Source organism: Chiloscyllium plagiosum, unplaced genomic scaffold (assembly GCF_037043375.1).
Source record: "Chiloscyllium plagiosum isolate Xiang-an unplaced genomic scaffold, Cpla_swu_hap1 HiC_scaffold_37, whole genome shotgun sequence".
Classification (NCBI taxonomy): domain Eukaryota; kingdom Metazoa; phylum Chordata; class Chondrichthyes; order Orectolobiformes; family Hemiscylliidae; genus Chiloscyllium; species Chiloscyllium plagiosum.
Genome location: NW_028270175.1, coordinates 240,260 through 262,723, shown reverse-complemented (window position 1 = coordinate 262,723; position 22,464 = coordinate 240,260). Strand labels below are relative to the sequence as shown.

At 40.8% G+C, this 22,464-nt stretch overlaps 1 protein-coding gene across 3 annotated transcripts in view; it reads right to left on the bottom strand.

Moving 5' to 3' along the window:
- The window catches only part of vwa5b1 (von Willebrand factor A domain containing 5B1), a 217,026-nt gene that overhangs the window by 180,476 nt on the left and 14,086 nt on the right, over positions 1-22,464 (bottom strand). For all 3 annotated transcript variants that reach the window (XM_087980186.1, XM_087980187.1, XM_087980185.1), the window contains exons 2-3: positions 21,001-21,230; positions 1,869-2,030 (exon numbers count right to left, since the gene is read on the bottom strand). In XM_087980186.1, coding sequence (XP_087836312.1) covers positions 1,869-2,030; positions 21,001-21,139 — 301 coding nt within the window. In that variant the 5' untranslated portion in view covers positions 21,140-21,230. The remainder of the gene's footprint in view (positions 1-1,868; positions 2,031-21,000; positions 21,231-22,464) is intronic.

Below are 22,464 nucleotides of genomic sequence, written 5' to 3'. Positions count from 1 at the left end.
TTCACGATTTTTATGCAACAAAGCAAAAGGATGGTGAGTGAATTGGAGGGGAATCTGCAGGTGGTGGTATTCTCAGTGTCTGCTGCATTTGTCCTTCCACATGGTAGTGGGCACAGGTTTGGAAAGAATCAAATGAACAAAAACTTATGAACATTGAATTAAATATATTTTATTCAACAATTTCCAGTATGGTCCTATAATTTGGCATTCTGTCTGTTGCACTATGTCCAAGCTTCTTGAGTCACTGTTTGTTCTCAATTTCTCAAGGTATTCCATAGGTATTCATCATGCCTGTGGTGAGAGGAAGCAATGGCTGGCATTCACATAGACAGATGTTCAGACTTATTATGTCGATGTTCTCGGTTGCAGGGGAGGTTCCAATGAGTATTGGACAAGAGGGAGGGTTTTGCAGGCTTGTTTCAGTCAGGTCAGGAGGCAGCCTTTTGCATGTGTTTAGGCTTTAAAACAAATAAGACTCCTCTCAGGCCTATTCACCATTATTACTGCCTGTCCACTATTGCTCTTCTCCCATGGTCCCATGCAGTTAACCATTCTCCCAACTGTAAACAAAGCATCCCTGTTTCTTGTCAAACTCCCCTGTTAACACCACCACTTCTCCCAACAGAAATTCAATTTAATTATAAAATCATTTAACTTTTATTTTGTGAATTTCTAGAATCCAGATGAACAAAATAAGCTCCTTTCATTTGACCTTATCAAAAGGTATTAAATTTTAACCCATTGGATTAACGTCTTCCAGAGCAATGTGCAACTGTTCTATTTAGTCCTCAGTTACCTCAATGACCACTAAAAAAGCTGCTGCTATTAACTTGGACCAGCAGCTGTTGGGGAGGGGGGGGGGGGGCGGGGAGGTGCTGGCGGGGAGAGTTGAAGGATGGTATGAAGCAGGCAATAGAACCTAGGAACATTAATGTGAAATCCAGAAATATCAGGCCTCAACCTTCTGCTTAAGATGGTTGTCAGGCCCTAAAGATGTTATTGAAACTTGTTTAGCATTTTAAAGATGTACTTTGTTGCTCTCGCTGGCAGATATCCTTCGCACCTGCTGAAAACAGCAATTTAAAAATCAGAGTCTGAGGAAAATACAGCAGCATCTTGGGAGGTAAATCCCAGCTGTGTAGTTTTCATTAAACTGGCAAGATTAAAGTCACATCACAGGCTGTTGTTATGAACATCAACTCAATGGAACCAAAAAATCAATTTCACTCAAGGGTTTTGAGGCAAGATATTAACACAATTGGCAGATAAAATTATAGCTCAGTGTGAAAATTTACAGGCAATAAAACAATGGCTCATTTGCGAATGTCAGCAATCCAAAATACTCAACTATTGGAGTTGAGTTGGATCTTTGCTTACACGCTTCAGGAAAATCCCAGGCTGCATTTCTTGCCTGAACTGAATGGACTGCCCTTGACTATGATGGCAGCAGAGTTGCTAACATTGGCTCAGGATAAGGAAAATTAGTTTTCCAATGATGACACAGTCAAGGGTAAAAATATTGCATCAAAGGAGAACTGGATGAAGCTTAATAATGCTGAGGTCTAACATACAACCAACACATCCTGGCTCATCCCAAAATAACTTCTATTCAGATATATCTCTTTTACATGTAAAGTTATATTGGCACCTTCAGGAGATGACCAAAAAGTAGAGAAAGGCAATCTTCCAGCATTTCTCAATCATATTCCCTACAATATATACTGACTGGATACTTAGCATTGAGGTCTCATTGCTATTAGTAAGTATGTTGATTTCCACAATAAAAGGAATATGAAACTGAGAGTTAAAATAGAAAAATGATTCTTCAAACAATTTCAATCAAAAGAAATACTTTTAAAAGTCTTTACCTTGGCATTTCTGAAAGGATCTGGATGAGCTGTTACAACAGTCAAAATTACAATTATCTATTTTAGCTTTGTCCTTTATATGCATTGTTATAATGCGTCCAGAAATCATTGCTTCAAATCCAATCACAGTAGTGAATTCATCCAAGGGATAAATAAATAAAGCTGGAAGAAAACAGAATGCTTTAAAGAAAGTGATCAGTTCTTCCCATCCCTACAGAGGATCAGTGATCCCCATTCCCACAGTGATCCCCATTCCCACAGAGACTCAGTGATCCCTATCCCCACAAAGACTTAGTGCTCCCCATTCCCACAGAGCGTCAGTGCTCCCCATTCCTACAGTGATCCCCTTCCCCAGACACTCAATGATCCCCAACCCACAGTGATCCCCATTCCCACAGAGACTCAGTGATACCCATCCCCACAGAGAGTCAGTGATACCCATCCCCCAGACACTCAATGATCCCCATCCCACAGCGTGTCAGTGTCTCCGGGAACTTGTCAATAAAGCTTTTTCATGAAAGATAATTCTTCAATCAATCTATCAGAAAAACAAATAGGTTTCAACTTGACCTCAACAGGAAGGATTTCCTTTGAGAAATGGGAGATGAGCTGTGAAGATGACTTATCCTCCAGCTGAGGATCAGAAAAAACAAGCTACTCACTGTTCAGAACAGCCCTGGCATGGTCTTAAACAAATCAAGGTCATCACCAGTCATGTGATCTACTGGAAGCCTTGTTAAAAAAAAGCTCCAATAGCCACAGTGATAATTTTTGAAGAAACCACTCCAGAAAACTTGAAATAAATACATTTTTTACCATTTCTTCAAAATCTAAGATCTCCAAGAGAAAAAATAAACTAAGTGTCTTTGTAACACTTGAATGAAGTGACCAGTGTATTATAATCAAAGTTGTTGATGATACAAAAATTAGGAGAAAAGCAAGTCATGCAAAATACCACAAAGGTACAGGAATAGGGTGGAGTGAAAGGGCAAAGATTTGAATGGTGAAGTCAAATGGGAAAATGTGATGTCAACTTTGGCAAAAGAATTGACAAAGGCAATGTTATCAAAATGAAGGGAATCCATCAGACTCATTTAAATCTTCCCAGCCCTCTACTTTATGGACTTCTGAAGGAAAAAACATCATCAACATGAACAAATCTAACCCTTCCACTGCCAAATAGCTTGATTAATTATAAACAAGAGCTATTTATTTTCATGACTCTTCCTAGTAGCCACTTTAATCATTTACACAAACATACCTATAAACATAGAAATAAGGGCAGAAGTAGGCCATTTGGGCTCTTCACACCTGCTCTGCCATTTGATAAGATTATGGCTGAACTGATTGTAACCTTAAAACAGGTCAGGACTCTACTCATTGGAGTTTAGAAGAATATGAGGTGAACTCAATAAAACATAAAGGATTTTAAGGGACTTGACAGAGTAAATGATGAGAGGATATTTCTCCTCATGGGAGAGTCTAGGACCAGAGGACAGAGTCTCAGAATGCAGGGGTACCAGTTTAAGATTGAAATGAGGAGGAATTCCTTAGAGTTCATGGATTCATAGCATTACACAGCACAGAAACAGAATCTAAAGTCCACCATATCTATGCTGAAAATGTGTTGCTGGAAAAGCGCAGCAGGTCAGTCAGCATCCAAGGAGCAGGAGAATCAACGTTTCGGGCATGAGCCCTTCTTCAGGAAGATTCCTGAAGAAGGGCTCATGCCCGGAACGTTGATTCTCCTGCTCCTTGGATGCTGCCTGACCTGCTGCGCTTTTCCCGCAACACATTTTCAGCTCTGATCTCCAGCATCTGCAGTCCTCACTTTCTCCCCACCATATCTATGCTAACCAACAAATATAAAATGACTGATAAGTCCTATTTACTGCACTTGGTCCATAGTCTACAGTGCCTGGCATTTTAAGAACTCATCCAGATGCTGAGAGTACCTGACTCCATCTCCTCTCAAGCAGCACATTCCATATATCTACCGCCCTCCGAGTAAAACAAAATTCTCAGATCTACTCTAAGCCACTTGCTCTTCACCGTAAAGTTCTTCTCTCAGAGGGTTGTGAATCTATGAAATTGCTTGCCACTGAGAGCTGTGGAGGTAGAGACTTGTGTATATTTAAGACGGAGAAATAGATTCTTAATGAGTTAAGGAATCAAGTGTTACTGGGGAAAAAGCACGAAAGTGGATGGGCACTTTACTTGAATGCTTGTAGCATTCATGACAAGGTAGGTGAGTTAATGGTACAAATCACCACGAATGAATATGATTCGGTAGCCATTGTGAAGACATTGATTCGGTAGCCATTGTGGTTTGCAGGATGGTCACGACTGGGAGTTAAATATCCAGGGGTATCAGACTATTTGGAAGGGCAGACAGGAAGATAAGGGAGGTGGTGTAGCTCTGATATTTATGGATGACATCAGAGCAGTGCTGAGAGATAATATAGGTTCTATGGAGAATAAGGTTAAATCCATTTGGATGGAAATTAGAAATTCTAAGAAGAAAACGTTACTGTAGGCGTGGTCTATAGGTCACCAAATAATAATAGCACATTGGGACAGGCAATAAACAAAGAAATAACTTGTGCTTGTAAAACTGGTATGGCAGTTATCATGGGGGTTTTAATCTACATGTCAATTGGTCAAACTGGGTCAGTTGGGGTAGGCCTGAGCAGGAGTTTTCTTGAACAGTATGAGAAGTGTGTGTGTGTGTCTGTGTGTGTATCCATTGGGAAGATGGCATCCATCCCTCTTGGGAGATTATGGACAATGCCCAAGGGACATGTCATTTCTGTATTGTATTTTGAACCGTGTTGTGGCATCAAGTCTAAACAGCTGGATGGATCCATGCAAGAAAAAGCTCTCTGGAGAGCACTGACCTTTTGTTAATTTAAAGAATGTTTGATGTCACTGTCTTATTGCTGCCTGTGAATAGCATTATGGAGCAGTACCTGTCCATGCTACGACATGGTTCAATGAAACAAGAGTGGCGGGTGGAGTTTAATTTAGATAAATCTGAGGTGCTTCATTTTGATGAGGGAAATTAATGCAGGACTTACACAGTTAATGGAAGGGTTCTGGGGAGAGTTGCCAAACAAAGAGACCTTGGGGTGCAGGTCCGTAGTTCCTTGAGGGTGGAGTCATAGTTAGACAGGGTAGTGAAGAAGACATTTGGTACTTTTGTCTTTATTGGTCAGTACACTGAATATAGAAGTCGAAAAGTGTGGTGCTGGAAAAGTACAGCAGGTCAGGCAGCATCCAAAGAGCAGGAGAGTCGATGTTTTGAGCATGAGCTGTTTATCAGGATTCCTGATATGGAATATGGTGTTCAATTCTAATAACCCTGCTATAGGAAAGATATTGTTAAACTTGAAAGGGGTCAGAAAAGATTTATAAAGATGTTGATGGGATTGGACAATTTCAGTTATATGGAGAGGCTGAACAGGCTGGGGGTATTTTCCCTGGAGCATCGGAGGCTGAGGGGTGACCTTATAGAGGTTTATAAAATTACGAAGAGCATGGAAACGGTGAATAGCTAAGGTCTTTTCCCTGGGGTGAGGAGTCCAAAAGTAGAGGGCATAGGTTTAAGGTGAAAGGGGAAAGATTTAAAAGGGACCTATTGGGCAACGTTTTCATGCAGAGGGTGGTGCATGTATGGAATGAGCTGTCAGAAGATGAAGTAGAGGCTGGTACAATTACAACATTTAAAAGGCATCTGGATGGGCACATGAAAAGGAAAGGTCTAAAGGGATATGGGCCAAGTGGTGACAAATGGGACTAGATTAATTTAGGATATCTGGTCGGCATGGACGAGTTGGACAGAGGAATCTGTTTCCATGCTGTACATCTCTATGACTCGACATAATGGAATTGACGAGGGAGCAAGCTACTCTAGGTCTGGTCCTATGTAGTGACACAGGAATAATTAATGATGTCATAGTTAGGAATCCTCTCGGAAAGGTTGATCACAGTATGATTGAATTTAGAATGCAGATGGAAAGTACAAGGATAAAATCCAATCCCAAGGTCCTGTAGTTAAACAGAGGATACTACAATAGGATGAGACAAGAGTTGGCTGGAAGCAAAAACAGTGGGACAGTTGATGAACAGTGGAGGAATTTCAAAGCAATTTTTCAATGTGTTCAGCAAAAGTATATTCCAGTGAAAGGGAAGGACTGTAGAAAAAAGGGAAATCTGCCATGGGTGTCTAAGGAAATAAGGAAGGTTATCAAATTGAAAAAGAGGGCATGCAAAGTGGCCAAGTTCAGTGGGAAACTAGAAAGTTGGGAAAGCTTTAAAGGTCAACAGAAAGCCAAAAAAAACTATAAAGAAATGTAAGATAGATTATGAAAATAAATTAGCTCAGAATATAAAGACAGATAGCAAAAGTATCTATAAATATATATAATGAAAAAGAGTGATTAAAGTAAACATTGGTCCTTTAGAGAATGAAAAGGGGGATTTAGTTATGGGATATGAGGAAAAGGCCGAAGAATTGAACAGGTATCTTGTGTTGGTCTTCACAGTGCAGGACATGAACAATATGCCAGTAATTGACAAAAGGATGAAGGTAGGTGAGGTCCTGGAAACAATTAGTATTGCGAAAAAGGTAATGTTGGGCAACCTAATGGAACTAAAGGTAGGCAAGTCTCCTGGCCCTGATGGAATGCATCCCAGGGTATTAAAAGAGATGGTGGGAGAAACAGCAAATGCACTTATGGTAATTTTCCAAAATTCGCTGGGCTCTGAGGCAGTTCCAGCAGATTGGAAAACAGCAAATGTGATGACACTGTTTCAAAGAGGAGGTAGACAAAACATGGGTAATTATAGATCAGTTAGCTTAACTTCTGTAGTGCAGAAGATGCTTGAGTCTATTATCAAGGAAGAAATAGCAAGACAATTGTCCCGTTAGGGATATGCAGCATGTGTTTATGAAAAATATAACTAATCTATTGGAATTCTATGAAGACCTTACGAGCATGGTGGATAACAGGGACCCAGTAGATATGGTGTATCTAGGTTTTCAAAAAACATTTGACAAGTTGCCACACAAAAGGCTGTTACATAAGATAAAGATGCAAGGCATTATGAGCAATGTATTAGCATGAATACAGGATTATTGGTTAACTAATAGGAAGGAAATAGTGAGGATAAATGAGTGCTTTTCCAGTTGGCAATCAGTAACTAGTGGTGTGCCTCAGTAATTAGTGCTGGGACCACAATTATTCACAATTTACATAGATGATTTGGAGTTGGGGACCACATGCAGTGTGTCAAAGATGACACTAAGATGAATGGTAGAGCAAAGTGTGCAGAGGACTGTGAAACTTTGCAAAAGGACATAATTTAAGTAAGTGGGCAAAGGTCTGGCAGATGGAGTACAATGTTGATAAATGTGAAGACATTTGTTTTGGTAGGAATAACAGTAAAAGGACTGTTACTTTAATGGTAAAAGATTGCAGCATGCTGCTGTGCAGAGGAACCTGGGTGTCATTGTGATGAATCACAAAAGGTTGGTCTGCAGATACAACTGTTAATTAGGAAGATAAATGGAATGTTGTCCTTCATTGCGAAAAAGATTGAGTTTAAAAGCAGGGAGGTTATGTTGCAGCTGTACAGGGTGCTGGTGAGGCCACTGGAGTACTGTATGCAGTTATGGTCTCCTTACTTGAGAAAGGATGTACTGTCATGAGAGGGGGTGCAGAGGAGGTTTACCATGTTGATTCTGGAATTGAGGTGTTTGGTTTATGAGGAGAGATTGAGTGGACTGGGATTATATTCTTTGGAATTTAGAAGAATGAGGTGGGGAATGTTATGGAAACATATAAAATTATGATGGGAATAGATAAGATAGAAGTAGAGGGAATGTTTCCACTGGTGGGTGAAACTAGAACAAGAGGGCATAGCCTCAAAATTAGGGAGAACATGTTTAGGACTGAATTGAGAAAGATCTTTATCACCCAGAGGGTTGTTAATCTATGGAGATCCCTGCCCAGTGAAGTAGTTGAGGCTTCCTCAGTAAATGTTTTTAAAGCTAAGACAGATTGTTTTGCACATTAAAGGAATTAAGGGTTATGGTGAGAAGGCAGGTAAATGGAGCTGAGGGCATGAAAAGATTAGCCATGATCTTATTGAATGGCAGAGCAAGCTCGAAGGGCCAGATGTCCTACTCCTGCTCCAGGTTCTTATGTTCTTACGTTCTTATTTCATATACTCTTATGTTCATGGTCGTTTGGATACAGGCCTAGCCTGTCCAACATTTCCTTTTAAGATAACCCATCCTTTCCATGTTTTAGAGGTGAAAAATGTGGTGCTGGAAAAACACAGCAGGCCAGGCAGCATTCGAGGAATCGACGTTTCAGGCATAAGCCCTTCTTCAGGAAGTTTTAGTCTAGTAAACCTTCTCTTAACTGCATCCAATACATTTACATCCTTCCTTAAGAAAGATGACTGATAATGTGTCCAGTCCTCCAATGACAATCTCACCAGTGCCCTGCACATCTGAAGCATAACCTCCCTTCTAATTTGCCTTGTTATCATTGTTCACATTCTATTAGTTTTCCTAATTACCTGCTGTACCTGCATGTGAAGCTTTTATGATTCATGCACAAGGACACCCAGATCTCTCACATCTCAGAGTTCTGCAATCTCTCAACATTTAGTTTTTTTTTATTCTTCCTACTAAAACAGACATTTTCATATTTTCCTTCCATTTACTAATCGTTGTCCACTCATTTAACTTATATAAATGGTTATGGGCCAGGCCCGAGCTCGCAAAACATTTGTAAGCAAGTAGCCCAGACCATAACTTTGCTCTTTGTTTTTGTTAAGTATATAGTGGATATTTGCGGAGGGAATCAGCTGGTCCGACTGCCAAGTTCTAAACAAACAGAATTTATTTACAAAATTATGCAATGAAACACAAAGAACAGAAAATAGAATTCTGGATAATTTATCCTATCCAAACTTGACAGACTATCCTTGACTTAATGATGCTGTTCAAAAGATACTTGCAACAATCCCTGTAAACAGACCACTTCGCACAAAGATTAAAAATGACTCTAAAAGCTTCTAGGTTTCAAATCAGAGGAGAGAGTTCAACAGCCTTTTTTACACACACTGCTGCTGAACTAACTCTGATCTAAATGAAGGCTTGCTAAACAGCTAGCTGGCCACTTCCATTTGATGATGCCTTTTTTTTAAAGACATGAAAGGCTTAGGCTGGAGGCATTATCTGTTAGGGGTAAACGAAAAGGGCCCCAATAACCCTTTCAAACCCAGCCTAGTTGGAACTTTGGGTTGTTTAGAACCTCCCTGAAAAAAACCAAGGACAATCTAACCTTGTCAAAGCAACAAGTTCCTCACAAAATCTTTTGTAGCCTCCTTCCATCCTCTTCACACATTACTTTCTGACTTATCTTTGTGCTTTTGGCAAGTACCTTCTGTCCCTTCATCTAAGTCATTTGTATAAAACACACATGATGATTATCTTTCACTCTAATCTTTGGTTCAACTTCAGACTTCTTTCTCTTAGTCCATTTCTATCATGATGTCTTTCTTTTCTACTGACAATGCTAAATATGGCATCAGCGATGAATACTCTGTTCTACGGTGTCTTCTAACAATTCAGCTGGCATTTTACCAATCATAGTGTGAGATGTGTTATGATAAATAAACAAAACATTTGCCAGTTTGTGAATCAATGACATCTGATGTTTGTTCCAATTTGTATCTAATATTTGTTTAACAAGAGCACGCTTAACAATTTTACTGTGTTCCGTTGCTCCATTTAAAGCAAGCTGATATGATAGAACCTAAGTGTGATTACTCCATCCATTTCCGTGAAATTTTAAAACTCTTCTCAACAAACTGAACCCATAATCAAACTGTGCAAAATCACCAGAGCTTTGCTAGTTATTGTTTAATTAATTGGAAAGCCCTCAACCTATTTCATACAGTTATAACTCATAGCGAAAAGTTGCTGCTCATCAAATTTTGCCAAATCAATGTGTGCTTTCTGCCACATACCAGCTAGCCATTTCTATGTTGCAAGTGTCCCAGTAGAATCCTCTATTCTACAGCTTGACTCAATGACTGTTTCCCTGTGTCTTCTATGACCTTATTTAAACAATTCCTTATTGTACTTGAAACTTAGTCTTGGGAAGATACAACCCACCTGTGTCTACTCTGTGACCTAAATACTCAACAGAATCTTTAAACATTTCAGATTTGTGTAACTTGACCTGAACTCCTTGGTTTTTCCAGATGTTGGAGTACCTTTCTCAGCCTGCCGTCATGATTCTGCCTATTTGAAGCTGAAATAAGTATATCATCCAAATAACACACTACACCTTGAATTTCTTGCACAATTTTGTTCATTAACCCTCAAAAGGTTCTGGGGGCTGAAGAAGCACCGAAGTCTATAAAAATAACTTGATTCCATGTTATTCCTGTAGTCATTTATAACTTTGACTCACCATCTAATTCCAGTTGCAGAAAGACTTTTGTCAGATTGAGTTTTTTCTTAATCTTGTCTCCTGATAACAGTGTGAATAAATCCTCCATTTTTGGCAAATTATTGGTTAGTTTACATTCTAGAACCTGATTTAAGATCATGAAACATAGAAGCAGAAGAGGCCATTCAGGCCATTCAATGAGATCATGGCTAATCTGATACTCCTGAACTTCATTTTCCTGCTTGTTCCTATAACCCCTAAGTTCCTTATTCATTAAAAATCTGTGTGTTTCTTAGCCTTGAATATATTTAATTACAGAGTCTTGACAGCTATCTGAAATAAAGAATTCCACAGATTCACTACACTCTGAGAGAAGAAATTCCTCCTCATCTCTGTTACTTCAGCAAGGCATTTCATAAGGTTCCCCATGGTAGGCTCATTCATAAAGTCAGGAGGTATGGCATACAGGGGGATTTGGCTATCTGGATTCAGAATTGGCTGGCTGGCAGAAGGCAAAGAATGGTTGTGGATGGAAAGTATTCTGCCTGGAGGTCAGTGGTGAGTGGGGTCCTGCAGGGGTCTGTTCTTGGGCCTCTACTCTTTGTAGTTTTTATAAATGACTTGGATGAGGTGGTTGAGGGGTGGGTTAGTAAATTTGCAGATGACATAAAGGTTGGAGGTGTCGTCGATAGTATAGAGGGCTACTGCAGGCTGCAGCGCGACATAGACAGGATGCAGAGCTGGGCTGAGAAATGGCAGATGGAGTTCAATCTGGATAAATGCGAAGTGATGCATTTTGGAAGGTCAACTGCGAATGCTGAATATAGAATTAAAAACAGGATTCTTGGCAGTGTGGAGGAACAGAGGGATCTTGGTGTTCAAGTACATAGATCCCTCAAAGTTGCCACCCAAGCGGGTAGGGTTGTTAAGAAAGCATATGGTGTATTGGCTTTCATTTACAGGGGGATCGAGTTTAAGAGCCGCGAGGTTTTGCTACAGCTCTACAAGTCCCTGGTGAGACCACACTTAGAATATTGTGTCCAGTTCTGGTCGCCCTACTATTGGAAAGATACAGAGACTTTGGAGAGGGTACAAAGAAGGTTTACCAGGATGCTGCCTGGACTGGAGGGCTTGCCTTATGAAGAAAGTTTGAATAAGCTCGGACTTTTCTCTCCGGACAGAAGGAGGAAGGGAGGAGACCTGATTGAGGTAAACAAGATAATGAGAGGAATAGATAGAGTCAATAGCCAGAGACATTTCCCCAGGGCAGGTTTGACTGGTATGAGGAGTCATCGTTTGAAGATATTAGGAGGAAGGTATAAAGGAGACGTCAGAGGTAGATTCTTTATGCAGAGAGTTGTGAATGCATGGCATGTGTTGCCAACTGTGGTCGTGGAAGCAGAGTCATTGGGGACATTTAAGTGACTGCTGGACATGCACATGGATAGCAGTGAGTTGAGGGGTGCGTAGGTTAAGTTACTATATTTCACATTAGATTAAACCTCGGCATAACATCATGGGCCAAAGTGCCTGTTCTGTGCTGTATTTTTCTATGTTCTATGTTCTAAATGCCTGACCCCTTATTCTGAGATTATGCCCTCGAGACCTAGATTCTCTCACAGTGGGAAACAACATATCTAAATCAACCGTGTCATGTCCCTAAAGAATTTTGTGTATCATAAGATTGCCTCTCATTCTTCTAAACTCTACAATTACTTTATAATCCCACATATTCTTACACTGCCTTTGGTATTACCACTAAGAGAGTATCTGAACTACTCTGTTCAAAGTTTGAGGTAATGTTCTCACATTCTAATCTTTTTGCCTTTTGTTCTATTTTCTCCCTTAAGGGCAGAGTTGATTGGCATTCCTCTGAATCTATGTCCATAAATCAGGTTGCCAGTTTCATTAAACATCTGCGGGTGCTTGTTAATCACGTGATCTCATGCTATGCATTTTGCCTCAATTCAAGCTCTTTTCCAGTTTAACTTTAATGTTTTTAACCAGTTCCTTCTGAATAAAGCTGGCTTTTAACCCTTTACTTTGATAATGGCTTAATGATAATTTTGCTAATTGCTTACTGGAACCATTCCCATCCCATCATTGGCTGCTGCATATACAGTGACAGCCTTTCCTTCTGCTTGCATTTCTCCATGCATGTATACATTTTATTCCTTTATCTTCGTTTGACGTGGTGAGAAGACCCTCTTGTTGTTGCAGCAATCTGTGCTCACAGTGGGCAATTTGTAGCTGATGCTGGCAAAAGAGAATTAAAAGGCTTTGTGACTGTCTTTGCTGGGGCCTTCAGCTTGCTCAGCTGCAGCGTATTTACTTCTGCAGATGGCTAGGGGTTGTTAACCATAATTTTTCATGCTTCACATTCTGCCAAGTCCATGGACAATTCTGTTTGGCAAGTTATGCCTAAAGGTAACTCTAATAATGCCATCAACTTACTACAAATATCTTCATATTTTAAACTGCACACAAATCTGTCCCACATTCTCTTTCCTAATATTCTCCAAAATTGCAATGGAATTTAAAGCAATGATAAAGTTGGTAAAAACAATGATAGCAGATGCTGGAAACCAGAGTCTAGATTTGAGTGGTGCTGGAAAAGCATAGCAGTTCAGGCTGCTCCTTGGATGCTGCCTGAACTGCTGTGCTTTTCCAGCACCACTCTAATCTAGCAATGATAAAGTGTCCACTATCCTGAGCGGTCAACTAATTCCTTGTTCTAAACCAATGGATTTCTGAAATCGCTGATGGTTTTAAGCTATAGTGCTGCTCAAGTTTATACAAAATGTCTAATAGCAATGAAACAAAAACAGAGTGTGAAGAATTGGAGGAACATTTCGAGTCCAGTGACTCTTACCACAGATACTGCCAGACCTTTTGGGTTTCACCAGCAATTTCAGTTTTTGTTTCAGATCTCCAACATCTGCAGTTTTGTTTTGTTTTATTTTAACTCTGGTAGTAATGTGTCTTTTGAGTGTTTCAAATTCTACTCAGTCTGCTTTAGTCATAAATATTGTCGGTTTCATTCTCCCACTGCCTGATTAACAATTGGATTATCATGAAGGTCAACTATTAGTGTATGGATAGTATGGGTAGTATTAGTATGGATAGTATTAGCAGCAAAAACCCTCTCCAGCCACTCTACAAATGAACCAAAACATACTCAGTCATAGCTGTACACTCACAGTCTCCCAACACTGTCTGATGATGCAGCAATCTTAGTCTGCCAACTTTCACAAAGACTGAATTACAAAAACTATTTCTAAAAATATTTCAAATTCTACTCCTGGTTCATACCAAACTTAGAGGAGAAAGTGAGGTCTGCAGATGCTGGAGATCAAAGTTGAAACTTTATTGCTGGAACAGCACAGCAGGTCAGGCAGCATCCAGGGAACAGGAGATTCGACGTTTCGGGCACAGGCCCTTCTTCAGGAATGAGCAGAGAGTGTTCAGCAGGAGAAGATAAAAGGTAGGGAGGAGGGACTTGGAGAAGGGGCGTTGGAAATGTGATAGGTGGAAAGAGGTCAAGGTGAGGGTGATAGGTCTGAGTAGGATGGAGGCGGAGAGGTCAAGAAGAAGACTGCAGGTCAGGAAGGCGGTGCTGGGCTGGAGGGATTCGGCTGAGACAAGGTGGGGGGAGGGGGGATGAAGAAACTGGTGAAGTCCAAGTTCATCCCCTGTGGTTGGAAGGTTCCCAGTCGGAAGATAAGACGCTCCTCCTCCGACCGTCACGTTGTTGTGGTTTGGCGGTGGATGAGTCCAATGACCTGCATATCCTCGGTGGAGTGGGAGGGGGAGTTGAAATGCTGTGTTACAGGGTGGTTGGGTTGGTTCGTCCGGGTGGCCCAGAGGTGCTCTCTGAATCTTCAAGGACCGCAATTTCCCCCCCGACGTGGTCGATGGTGCCCTCCACCGCATCTCCTCCACTTCCCGCTCCTCCGCCCTTGAGCCCCGCCCCTCCAACCGCCACCAGGACAGAACCCCACTGGTCCTCACCTACCACCCCACCAATCTCCATGTACAGCGCATCATCCGCCGTCACTTCCGCCACCTCCAAACAGACCCCAGCACCAAGGATATATTTCCCTCCCCTCCCCTATCAGCTTTCCGTAGAGACCACTCCCTCCGCGACTCCCTTGTCAGATCCACACCCCCCACCGACCCAACCTCCACTCCCGGCACCTTCCCTTGCAGCCGCAGGAGGTGCAACACTTGCGCCCACACCTCCCCCCTCACTTCTCTCCAAGGCCCCAAAGGAAACTTCCATATCCGCCACAGATTCACCTGCACCTCCACCCACATCATCTACTGCATCCGCTGCAGCCGGTGTGGCCTCCTCTATATTGGGGAGACAGGCCGCCTACTTGCGGAGCGATTCAGAGAGCACCTCTGGGCCACCCGGACGAACCAACCCAACCACCCTGTAGCACAGCATTTCAACTCCCCCTCCCACTCCACCGAGGATATGCAGGTCATTGGACTCATCCACCGCCAAACCACAACAACGTGACGGTCGGAGGAGGAGCGTCTTATCTTCCGACTGGGAACCCTCCAACCACAGGGGATGAACTTGGACTTCACCAGTTTCTTCATCCCCCCTCCCCCCACCTTGTCTCAGCTGAATCCCTCTAGCCCAGCACCGCCTTCCTGACCTGCAGTCTTCTTCTTGACCTCTCCGCCTCCATCCTACTCCGACCTCTCACCCTCACCTTGACCTCTTTCCACCTATCACATTTCCAACGCCCCTCCTCCAAGTCCCTCCTCCCTACCTTTTATCTTCTCCTGCTGAACACTCTCTGCTCATTCCTGAAGAAGGGCCTGTGCCCGAAATGTCGAATCTCCTGTTCCCTGGATGCTGCCTGACCTGCTGTGCTGTTCCAGCAATAAAGTTTCAACTCATACCAAACTTATTCAACCCAAATATGTTTGGCTGGGGATATTCACAAATCCACCTCATTGCTCGCTGTGATATCTTTGCTAGATACATGGAAGTCTACTAACTAACAATTGATTTATCCAGAATGTCTTATGACAACTATAAAAGCATATATGGCTAAAACAGTGTGCTATTACAAAGGCAAGAGTCATTAACCTCAAATGTTTCTCACTCCACACATGTTACCAGACCTATTGATAGTTACGCAGTTTCTCTTTTGATTCCCTGAGTACCAGCAGTCTAGGTGTTTAGTCCTCTGAAGTGGTACTTGAAAGCATAACTTTCTGAATCAGAGTCCATTGAATCACGGCTGATAAATGTGCACTGGCAACAGGGTGGAGTGTTGACCAAGAATTGAGAATTTTCTACAAATTGATTTACATTTGAAAATTGGGTTCAACTCTTGGAGTTATACGGAACTTTCTGATGTTTGTTGACCAACTGATGTGAAGTTTGGATCATAAGAAGAGTTACTAAATCCAATTTCCATTTCAAAGTCAATAGTTTATCCTTCCGTCAATAATGACATGTATCCATCTAATTGACGAAGCACATTTAAGAAGGGTGATAATAATGGAAAGGCATGACATTGCTTAACAACAATGTGAGTACAGAAAAAAGAGAAACAGGAAGATCGCTGATAAAGATGGGTAGGACCACCTGCAATGTAACTGTGTGTGAAGAGAGATGCTCTTTCGATATAAGTTGCTGTTGTTGAATGGAATTGACTTGAGAAAGCAATGGTGGGAATCAAGTGATATTGACCTTTACTGCCCTGTATAGCTCATTAAAGCATTCTGCACTGAAACTGGGATTTAACACCTTGCTTCAGCTGCTCTTCTCCTCTGCTAACCCTAATGGTCTCTGCTCCAGGTTACTTCCTCTCATGGGTGTTGTATAAATGTTAAATGGAAATAAGATCATCTACATCATCAGTGAGGTAAGATCACATGACTATCAAAATTGCTGGGAGATGGTTTTTTGTAGAAGATTCATTTAAAGTCTTTTTCTGTATATCATTTTAAAACAATGTTCAATAAAGGTAGCAATAAACAGATCTCCTGGAGTCTCTAGTAACCCCAATCCTGGATATAATTAGACACTAATCACAAAAAATGATAACATGATTGAAAGGGAAGAGTATTGTACTCTGCCTCCTCACAGCCTTGTCAATAGATTTCATTCTAACTCTTCTTTCTTCTTGACTCCTAAATCCAAACCCCTTCAAATTGCCAGCTTGGAGTATTATTTTAAATGCTGCAGTGTCATGTGAATCCATATCACACCCACTGGGACTAATGGACTGGTAATCATGGAAGTCAGATTAATGCAATGACTGAGTTATAAATCTTTCACTACTAAACTTCCCACATACACACCCCCTCCCAATTCCACTCTCAGCAAGACACAGAATTAAATTGAACCCATTAAATCTGGGTCTCTCCCAACAGGTCGTGTCTCTCCTGCTGAGTATTTCTAACATTTTCTGTTTTAACTTCAGCTTTATCGAAGTCTCAATAACTTCCTGTGTTTCAATTTTTAAAAGTAGTTCCCAACTATACAGTGTAAACTATTCTGAAGTAAATACTACTCTAATGCAGAACTCCTTCATTTTGGTCAAATACTTCCATACAGGAAACACAAAACCTGGAGAATTCCAAATTAAGGATGATGCCTTAAACATTAAGTTTAAAAAAAGTAGATAAACAGCCAAACCAAAGTAAAACTGAATCTTTATTTAACTGCACAAAGAAATAACATTTTTGAGACAGCAGTATCATGAAAGGAAAGGCTGGTAAGTACAGGGAATGCTGGATGACTAAAGAAATTGAGGGTTTAGTTAAGAAAAAGAAGGAAGCATATGGAAGGTATAGACAGGATAGATCGAGTGAATCCTTAGAAGTGTATAAAGGAAGTAGGAGTATACTTAAGAAGGAAATCAGGAGGGCAAAAAGGGGACATGAGATAGCTTTGGCAAATAGAATTAAGGAGAATCCAAAGCGGTTTTACAAATACATTAAGGACAAAAGGGTAACTAGGGAGAGAATAGGGCCCCCCAAAGATCAGCAAGGCGGCCTTTGTGTGGAGCCACAGAAAATGGGGAGATACTAAATGAGTATTTTGTATCAGTATTTACTGTGGAAAAGGATATGGAAGATATAGACTGTAGGGAAATAGATGGTGACATCTTGCAAAATGTCCAGATTACAGAGGAGGAAGTGCTGGATGTTTTGAAACACATAAAAGCAGATAGATCCCCAGGATCTGATCAGGTGTACCCAAGAACTCTGTGGGAAGCTAGAGAAGTGATTGCTGGGCCCCTTGCTGCGATATTTGTATCATCGATAGTAACATGTGTGGTGCCGGAAGACTGGAGGTTGGCAAACGTGGTGCCACTGTTTAAGAAGGGTGGTAAGGACAAGCCAGGGAACTATAGACCAGTGAGTCTGACCTTGGTGGTGGGCAAATTGTTGTAGGGAATCCTGAGGGACAGGATGTACATGTATTTGGAAAGGCAAGGACTGATTAGGGATAGTCAACATGGCTTTGTACGTGGGAAATCATGTCTCACAAACTTGATTGAGTTTTTTGAGGAAGTAACAAAGAGGATTGATGAGGGCAGAGCAGTAGATGTGATCTACATGGACTTCAGTAAAGTGTTCGACAAGGTTCCCCATGGGAGACTGATTAGCAAGGTTAGATCTCATGGAATACAGGGAGAACTAGCCATTTGGATACAGAACTGGCTCAAAGGTAGAAGACAGAGGGTGGTGGTAGAGGATTGTTTTTCAAACTGGAGGCCTGTGACCAGTGGAGTGCCACAAGGATCAGTGCTGGGCCCTCTACTTTTTGTCATTTACATAAATGATTTGGATGCGAGCATAAGAAGTACAGTTAGTAAGTTTGCAGATGACACCAAAATTGGAGGTGTAGTGGACAGCGAACAGGGTTATCTCAGATTACAACAGGATCTGGACCAGATTGGCCAATGGGCTGAGAAGTGGCAGATGGAGTTTAATTCAGATAAATGCGAGGTGCTGCATTTTGGGAAAGCAAATCTTAGCAGGACTTATACACTTAATGGTAAGGTCCTAGGGAGTGTTGCTGAACAAAGAGACCTTGGAGTGCAGGTTCATAGCTTCTTGAAAGTGGAGTCGCAGGTAGATAGGATAGTGAAGAAGGCATTTGGTATGCTTTCCTTTATTGGTCAGTGTATTGAGTACAGGAGTTGGGAGGTCATGTTGCAGCTGTACAGGCCATTAGTTAGGCCACTTTTGGAATATTGTGTGCAATTCTGGTCTCCTTCCTATCGGAAATATGTTGTGAAACTTGAAAGGGTTCATAAAAGATTTACAAGGATGTTGCCAGGGTTGGAGGATTTGAGCTATAGAGAGAGACTGAACAGGCTGGGGCTGTTTTCCCTGGAGCGTCGGAGGCTGAGGGGTGACCTTCTAGAGGTTTGCAAAATTATGAGTGGCATGGATAGGGTAAATAGGCAAAGTCATTTCCCTGGGGTTGGGGAGTCCAGAACACAGAGGGCTTAGGTTTAGAGTGAGAGGAGAAAGATGTAAAAGAGACCAATGGGGCAACTTTTTCATACAGAGGGTGGTACGTGTATGGAATGAGCTGCCAGAGGAAGTGGTGGAGGCTGGTACAATTACAACATTTAAGAGGCATTTGGATGGGTATATGAATAGGAAGGGTTTGGAGGGATGATGGCTGGGTGCTGGCAGGTGGGACTAGATTGGGTTGGGATATCTGGCCGATATGGATGAGTTGGTCCGAAGGGTCTGTTTCCATGCTGTACATCTCTATGACTCTATGACCTTCTGGTTCAAATCATCAATGTTTCTTAGCAGTTTAGAGTTAATAAAAGAATTTAGGATTTATGGATATGACCGAGTCACCTAGACAGTAATGTAGTATGCACCAAAGATGTACCCTAGCAACATGTCACCTTTGGTAGAACATGGTCAGTTTCTATTGAAATCAGTTGAGCGAAGATTATGTGATGTTGAATAAAGACAGCTGCTTCTTTATGCCATTCTAACCTCAACCCATTCTTTGAATGGTTGCACTTTAGTAAAGATGAATCTGTCTTGTGTCCTCTTTTTGCTTCTAACAGAATTTTAATCAAGTATAAAAATCATGATCCTCTCTATTCCTTAAACTCTTCTTCTCTAGATTAATCCAACAGTGTTATGTCCTTTTAACCAAAGAAATCTCATTTGTTTTTTCATGGAATTCTGCTCCAAATGGACTATATCCATCATGTCTGTACTGGCTTTCCAAATACCAATTCAGTTTATGCCATGCTCCCATTTTCACCCGATAACCCTGTGTATTTTTCCATACCAGATAATAGTCTAATTTCCTTTTGTATGGTTTGATTTGAACCTAACTCCACCATATGTACAAGTCGTGCTTTCCCAATGTTAATCCCTAGCTGTGCTAAGAAGTTTTTTTTTATTTCACTTTTCCTTTGATAATTGCTTTAAATCTGTGAGCTTTGGTTCTTAATAGTGGTCAGTTAATCAATCACTTATTGAAGATTTATGAGCTCCATGACTTAGTTTATTTAAGACAACAAAATATAGTATGTTGTTATAGCAGAGCAAATGGTTTCTGTGTATACAGCTGGCATAGTCCAGTTAGAATGACTGACAGGCAGAGATATAGCAATGTTTATTCACAGCACCTGGAGTCCTTACAGATAATGTCTCTTTCAGGCAAGGTAGACTTACAACAAATTGGAAACAGTATCTCCCTATGTATCCAATCCAGATCTTTCATTATATTGAATACTTCAATCAGATCTACTCATAATCTTCTTTTCTCCAAGGAACATTGTCCCAATTTCTCCAATCTATCTTCTCAACTGAAACTACTCATCCCTCAAACTATTTTCATGAACTTTTTCTGCTCCCTAACGCCTTCACATTTTCTCCACCTAAAGATCTTAATTTTCCATGCCAGCATGATACATTACAAATCTTCTAAACCTGCAATTATGTTGTTGCATGTTCTCTTCCTCCTTGTTTTTTTTGTTGCAAAATTTTATTTTGCTTAAATTTGCTACAAATGAAAGTTCCACTTTCACATTGCTGTTTTACTCTTGGTGAATTTATAACCGGTACTCTAGCACAGGAACAGTGACACTGGACTATTCCACTATTGGCTGCTGTCCCCCACCGTCCCCCATTGCTTTGTCTTTCTCCTCCCAACAAGCAATTGAGAAAATACTCTACTGATAAAGCAACAAGTTAGTGGCAGATGACAGGGGTTCATTTCTGTGGCAAATGAAGCATTTAGCCCTCTGAGTTTCAACCTGTAAGGTGTCAGTGAGCAGAGTACCATCTTGTTACTGTATCAGTTGCTATTTTCACCATGTTGGGAGCTTTTTAAAAAGGAGAATAGCAGGATGCAGGTAGGTTGGGGAAAATAGAGCCTTAGAAATTAGAAACTGGAAAGGTAGAGAATCAAGATTTAATGAAGTTTGAAAAGCAGTAGCCTCAAAAATTCAATCCTTCCATCGAACACTTCCCAAAGTTATGTTTTACATGTCTACTACCGTGGGACATTAATATTTGTTGTTGATGCTACCAGCTATATACTCCATTTTAGTAACATTTTAGTGTCAAGTGAATTATTAAAATTTGTAATTCTGTTTCAATCACATTATATTTTATAATTAATGACCACATACCTTCAACAGGATGATCATCCATGTTGGTATAAACTAAAGATGCTGACATTCCCAGGCTGTAGCCTATCATACAAGATGTGACTTCAGATGCTTTTAATGGCAGATTGAGATTGTTATGTCGGTTAATAAGCCCTGGCATTTTGTTGGAGCATTTACCTTTTGTGTGCAGGTACACAAGTAGACACACACATATAAACAGCAATGTCCAAAGCTGCTTAATTTGCTCTAACCTGATGGAGAAAAAGAAAACCTATGAAAGAAAATATTGTCATCATCTGAATAAACATTATACCACTGGCACAGACGACAGGACAATCAGTTGAAACAATCATAGAAAATTAATTGAGAATCAAACACAATGCAACCTCCAATTAATTACCACAATGTATGCCACTACTGCAATTTTTAGACATAATCAACTTTCACAATATTTGTAGGAAACCTTAAAACACTATTGAACATGTGAACTTTGTATCACATCCTAATTTTATGTTAGATAGATATGAAAAACATGGCAACTTCTACTGAAACTGAAGTTGCAACACTTTAAAACTAACAAAGGCATGTTTTATACAGTACCTTCCTCCAAAGTATTGCTGGAGTTCCTTTCTTCATGATTTTAGTGAAACAACTTTTGTTGTCTAACAAATATTCTGGATTTGTGTTATTTATATTTGTTCCTGCTTAGGGTTTGGGCATTTCTAGTGAGTCTGGAATTTATTGTCCATCCTGAAATAACTCCAGAGAGGTTGGTATCCCATCACCAAGTCACCCTTTATTTATATGTGCATATTACTTGACCCTGGTCCAGTTTCATCGGAGCCAGCTCTCAGAGTGAACAGACCTCTGACATTCCTGTTTATATCTGACAGCCAGGGCTCCCCGATTGGACCAGATTAACAGCCAAAATCAGGGAACACTTATCCTATGAGGTCCACTTGGGTGTCCTCATTACAATCAGTACATACCACCTAATTGTCCTTTTGAATGTGATGGGAGCTGCTTTTTGAACTGTCATAATCTGTGGTGTCAACCCACAGGGTTGTTTGGAAGGAAAATCGTGAACTTTGACCCAGCTATCATAATGTTTGATTTAGATGATAGTCTTTTAAAAGAAACGTGTAGAGTGGGAGACCAGAGTTCGGAGGAAGAAATGAGGGAAGTCAGGGTTTGAGGCAGTGGTGTGGGTTTGGCAAATGAGTAGAAAGCATAACCAAACAAAAAGTCAGGACTGTATTGAATTGTTACTGACATCTTATTCTGAGTTTAAAGTTTATATGTGATCCTGATAGCTCATTCTAGTCTGATCTAGCCAGGCATGCTCCTGTGCTGCCTACCTTGTTACTTTCTGATCCACCCTGTGTATCATATTATGTGAGCAGTTACACACCAGTCTCACTGGATTAATTATACCACACTTTGTAGTTACAAACTTAAAGTGAAGCAGTAAAGGGTCTCAAAAGA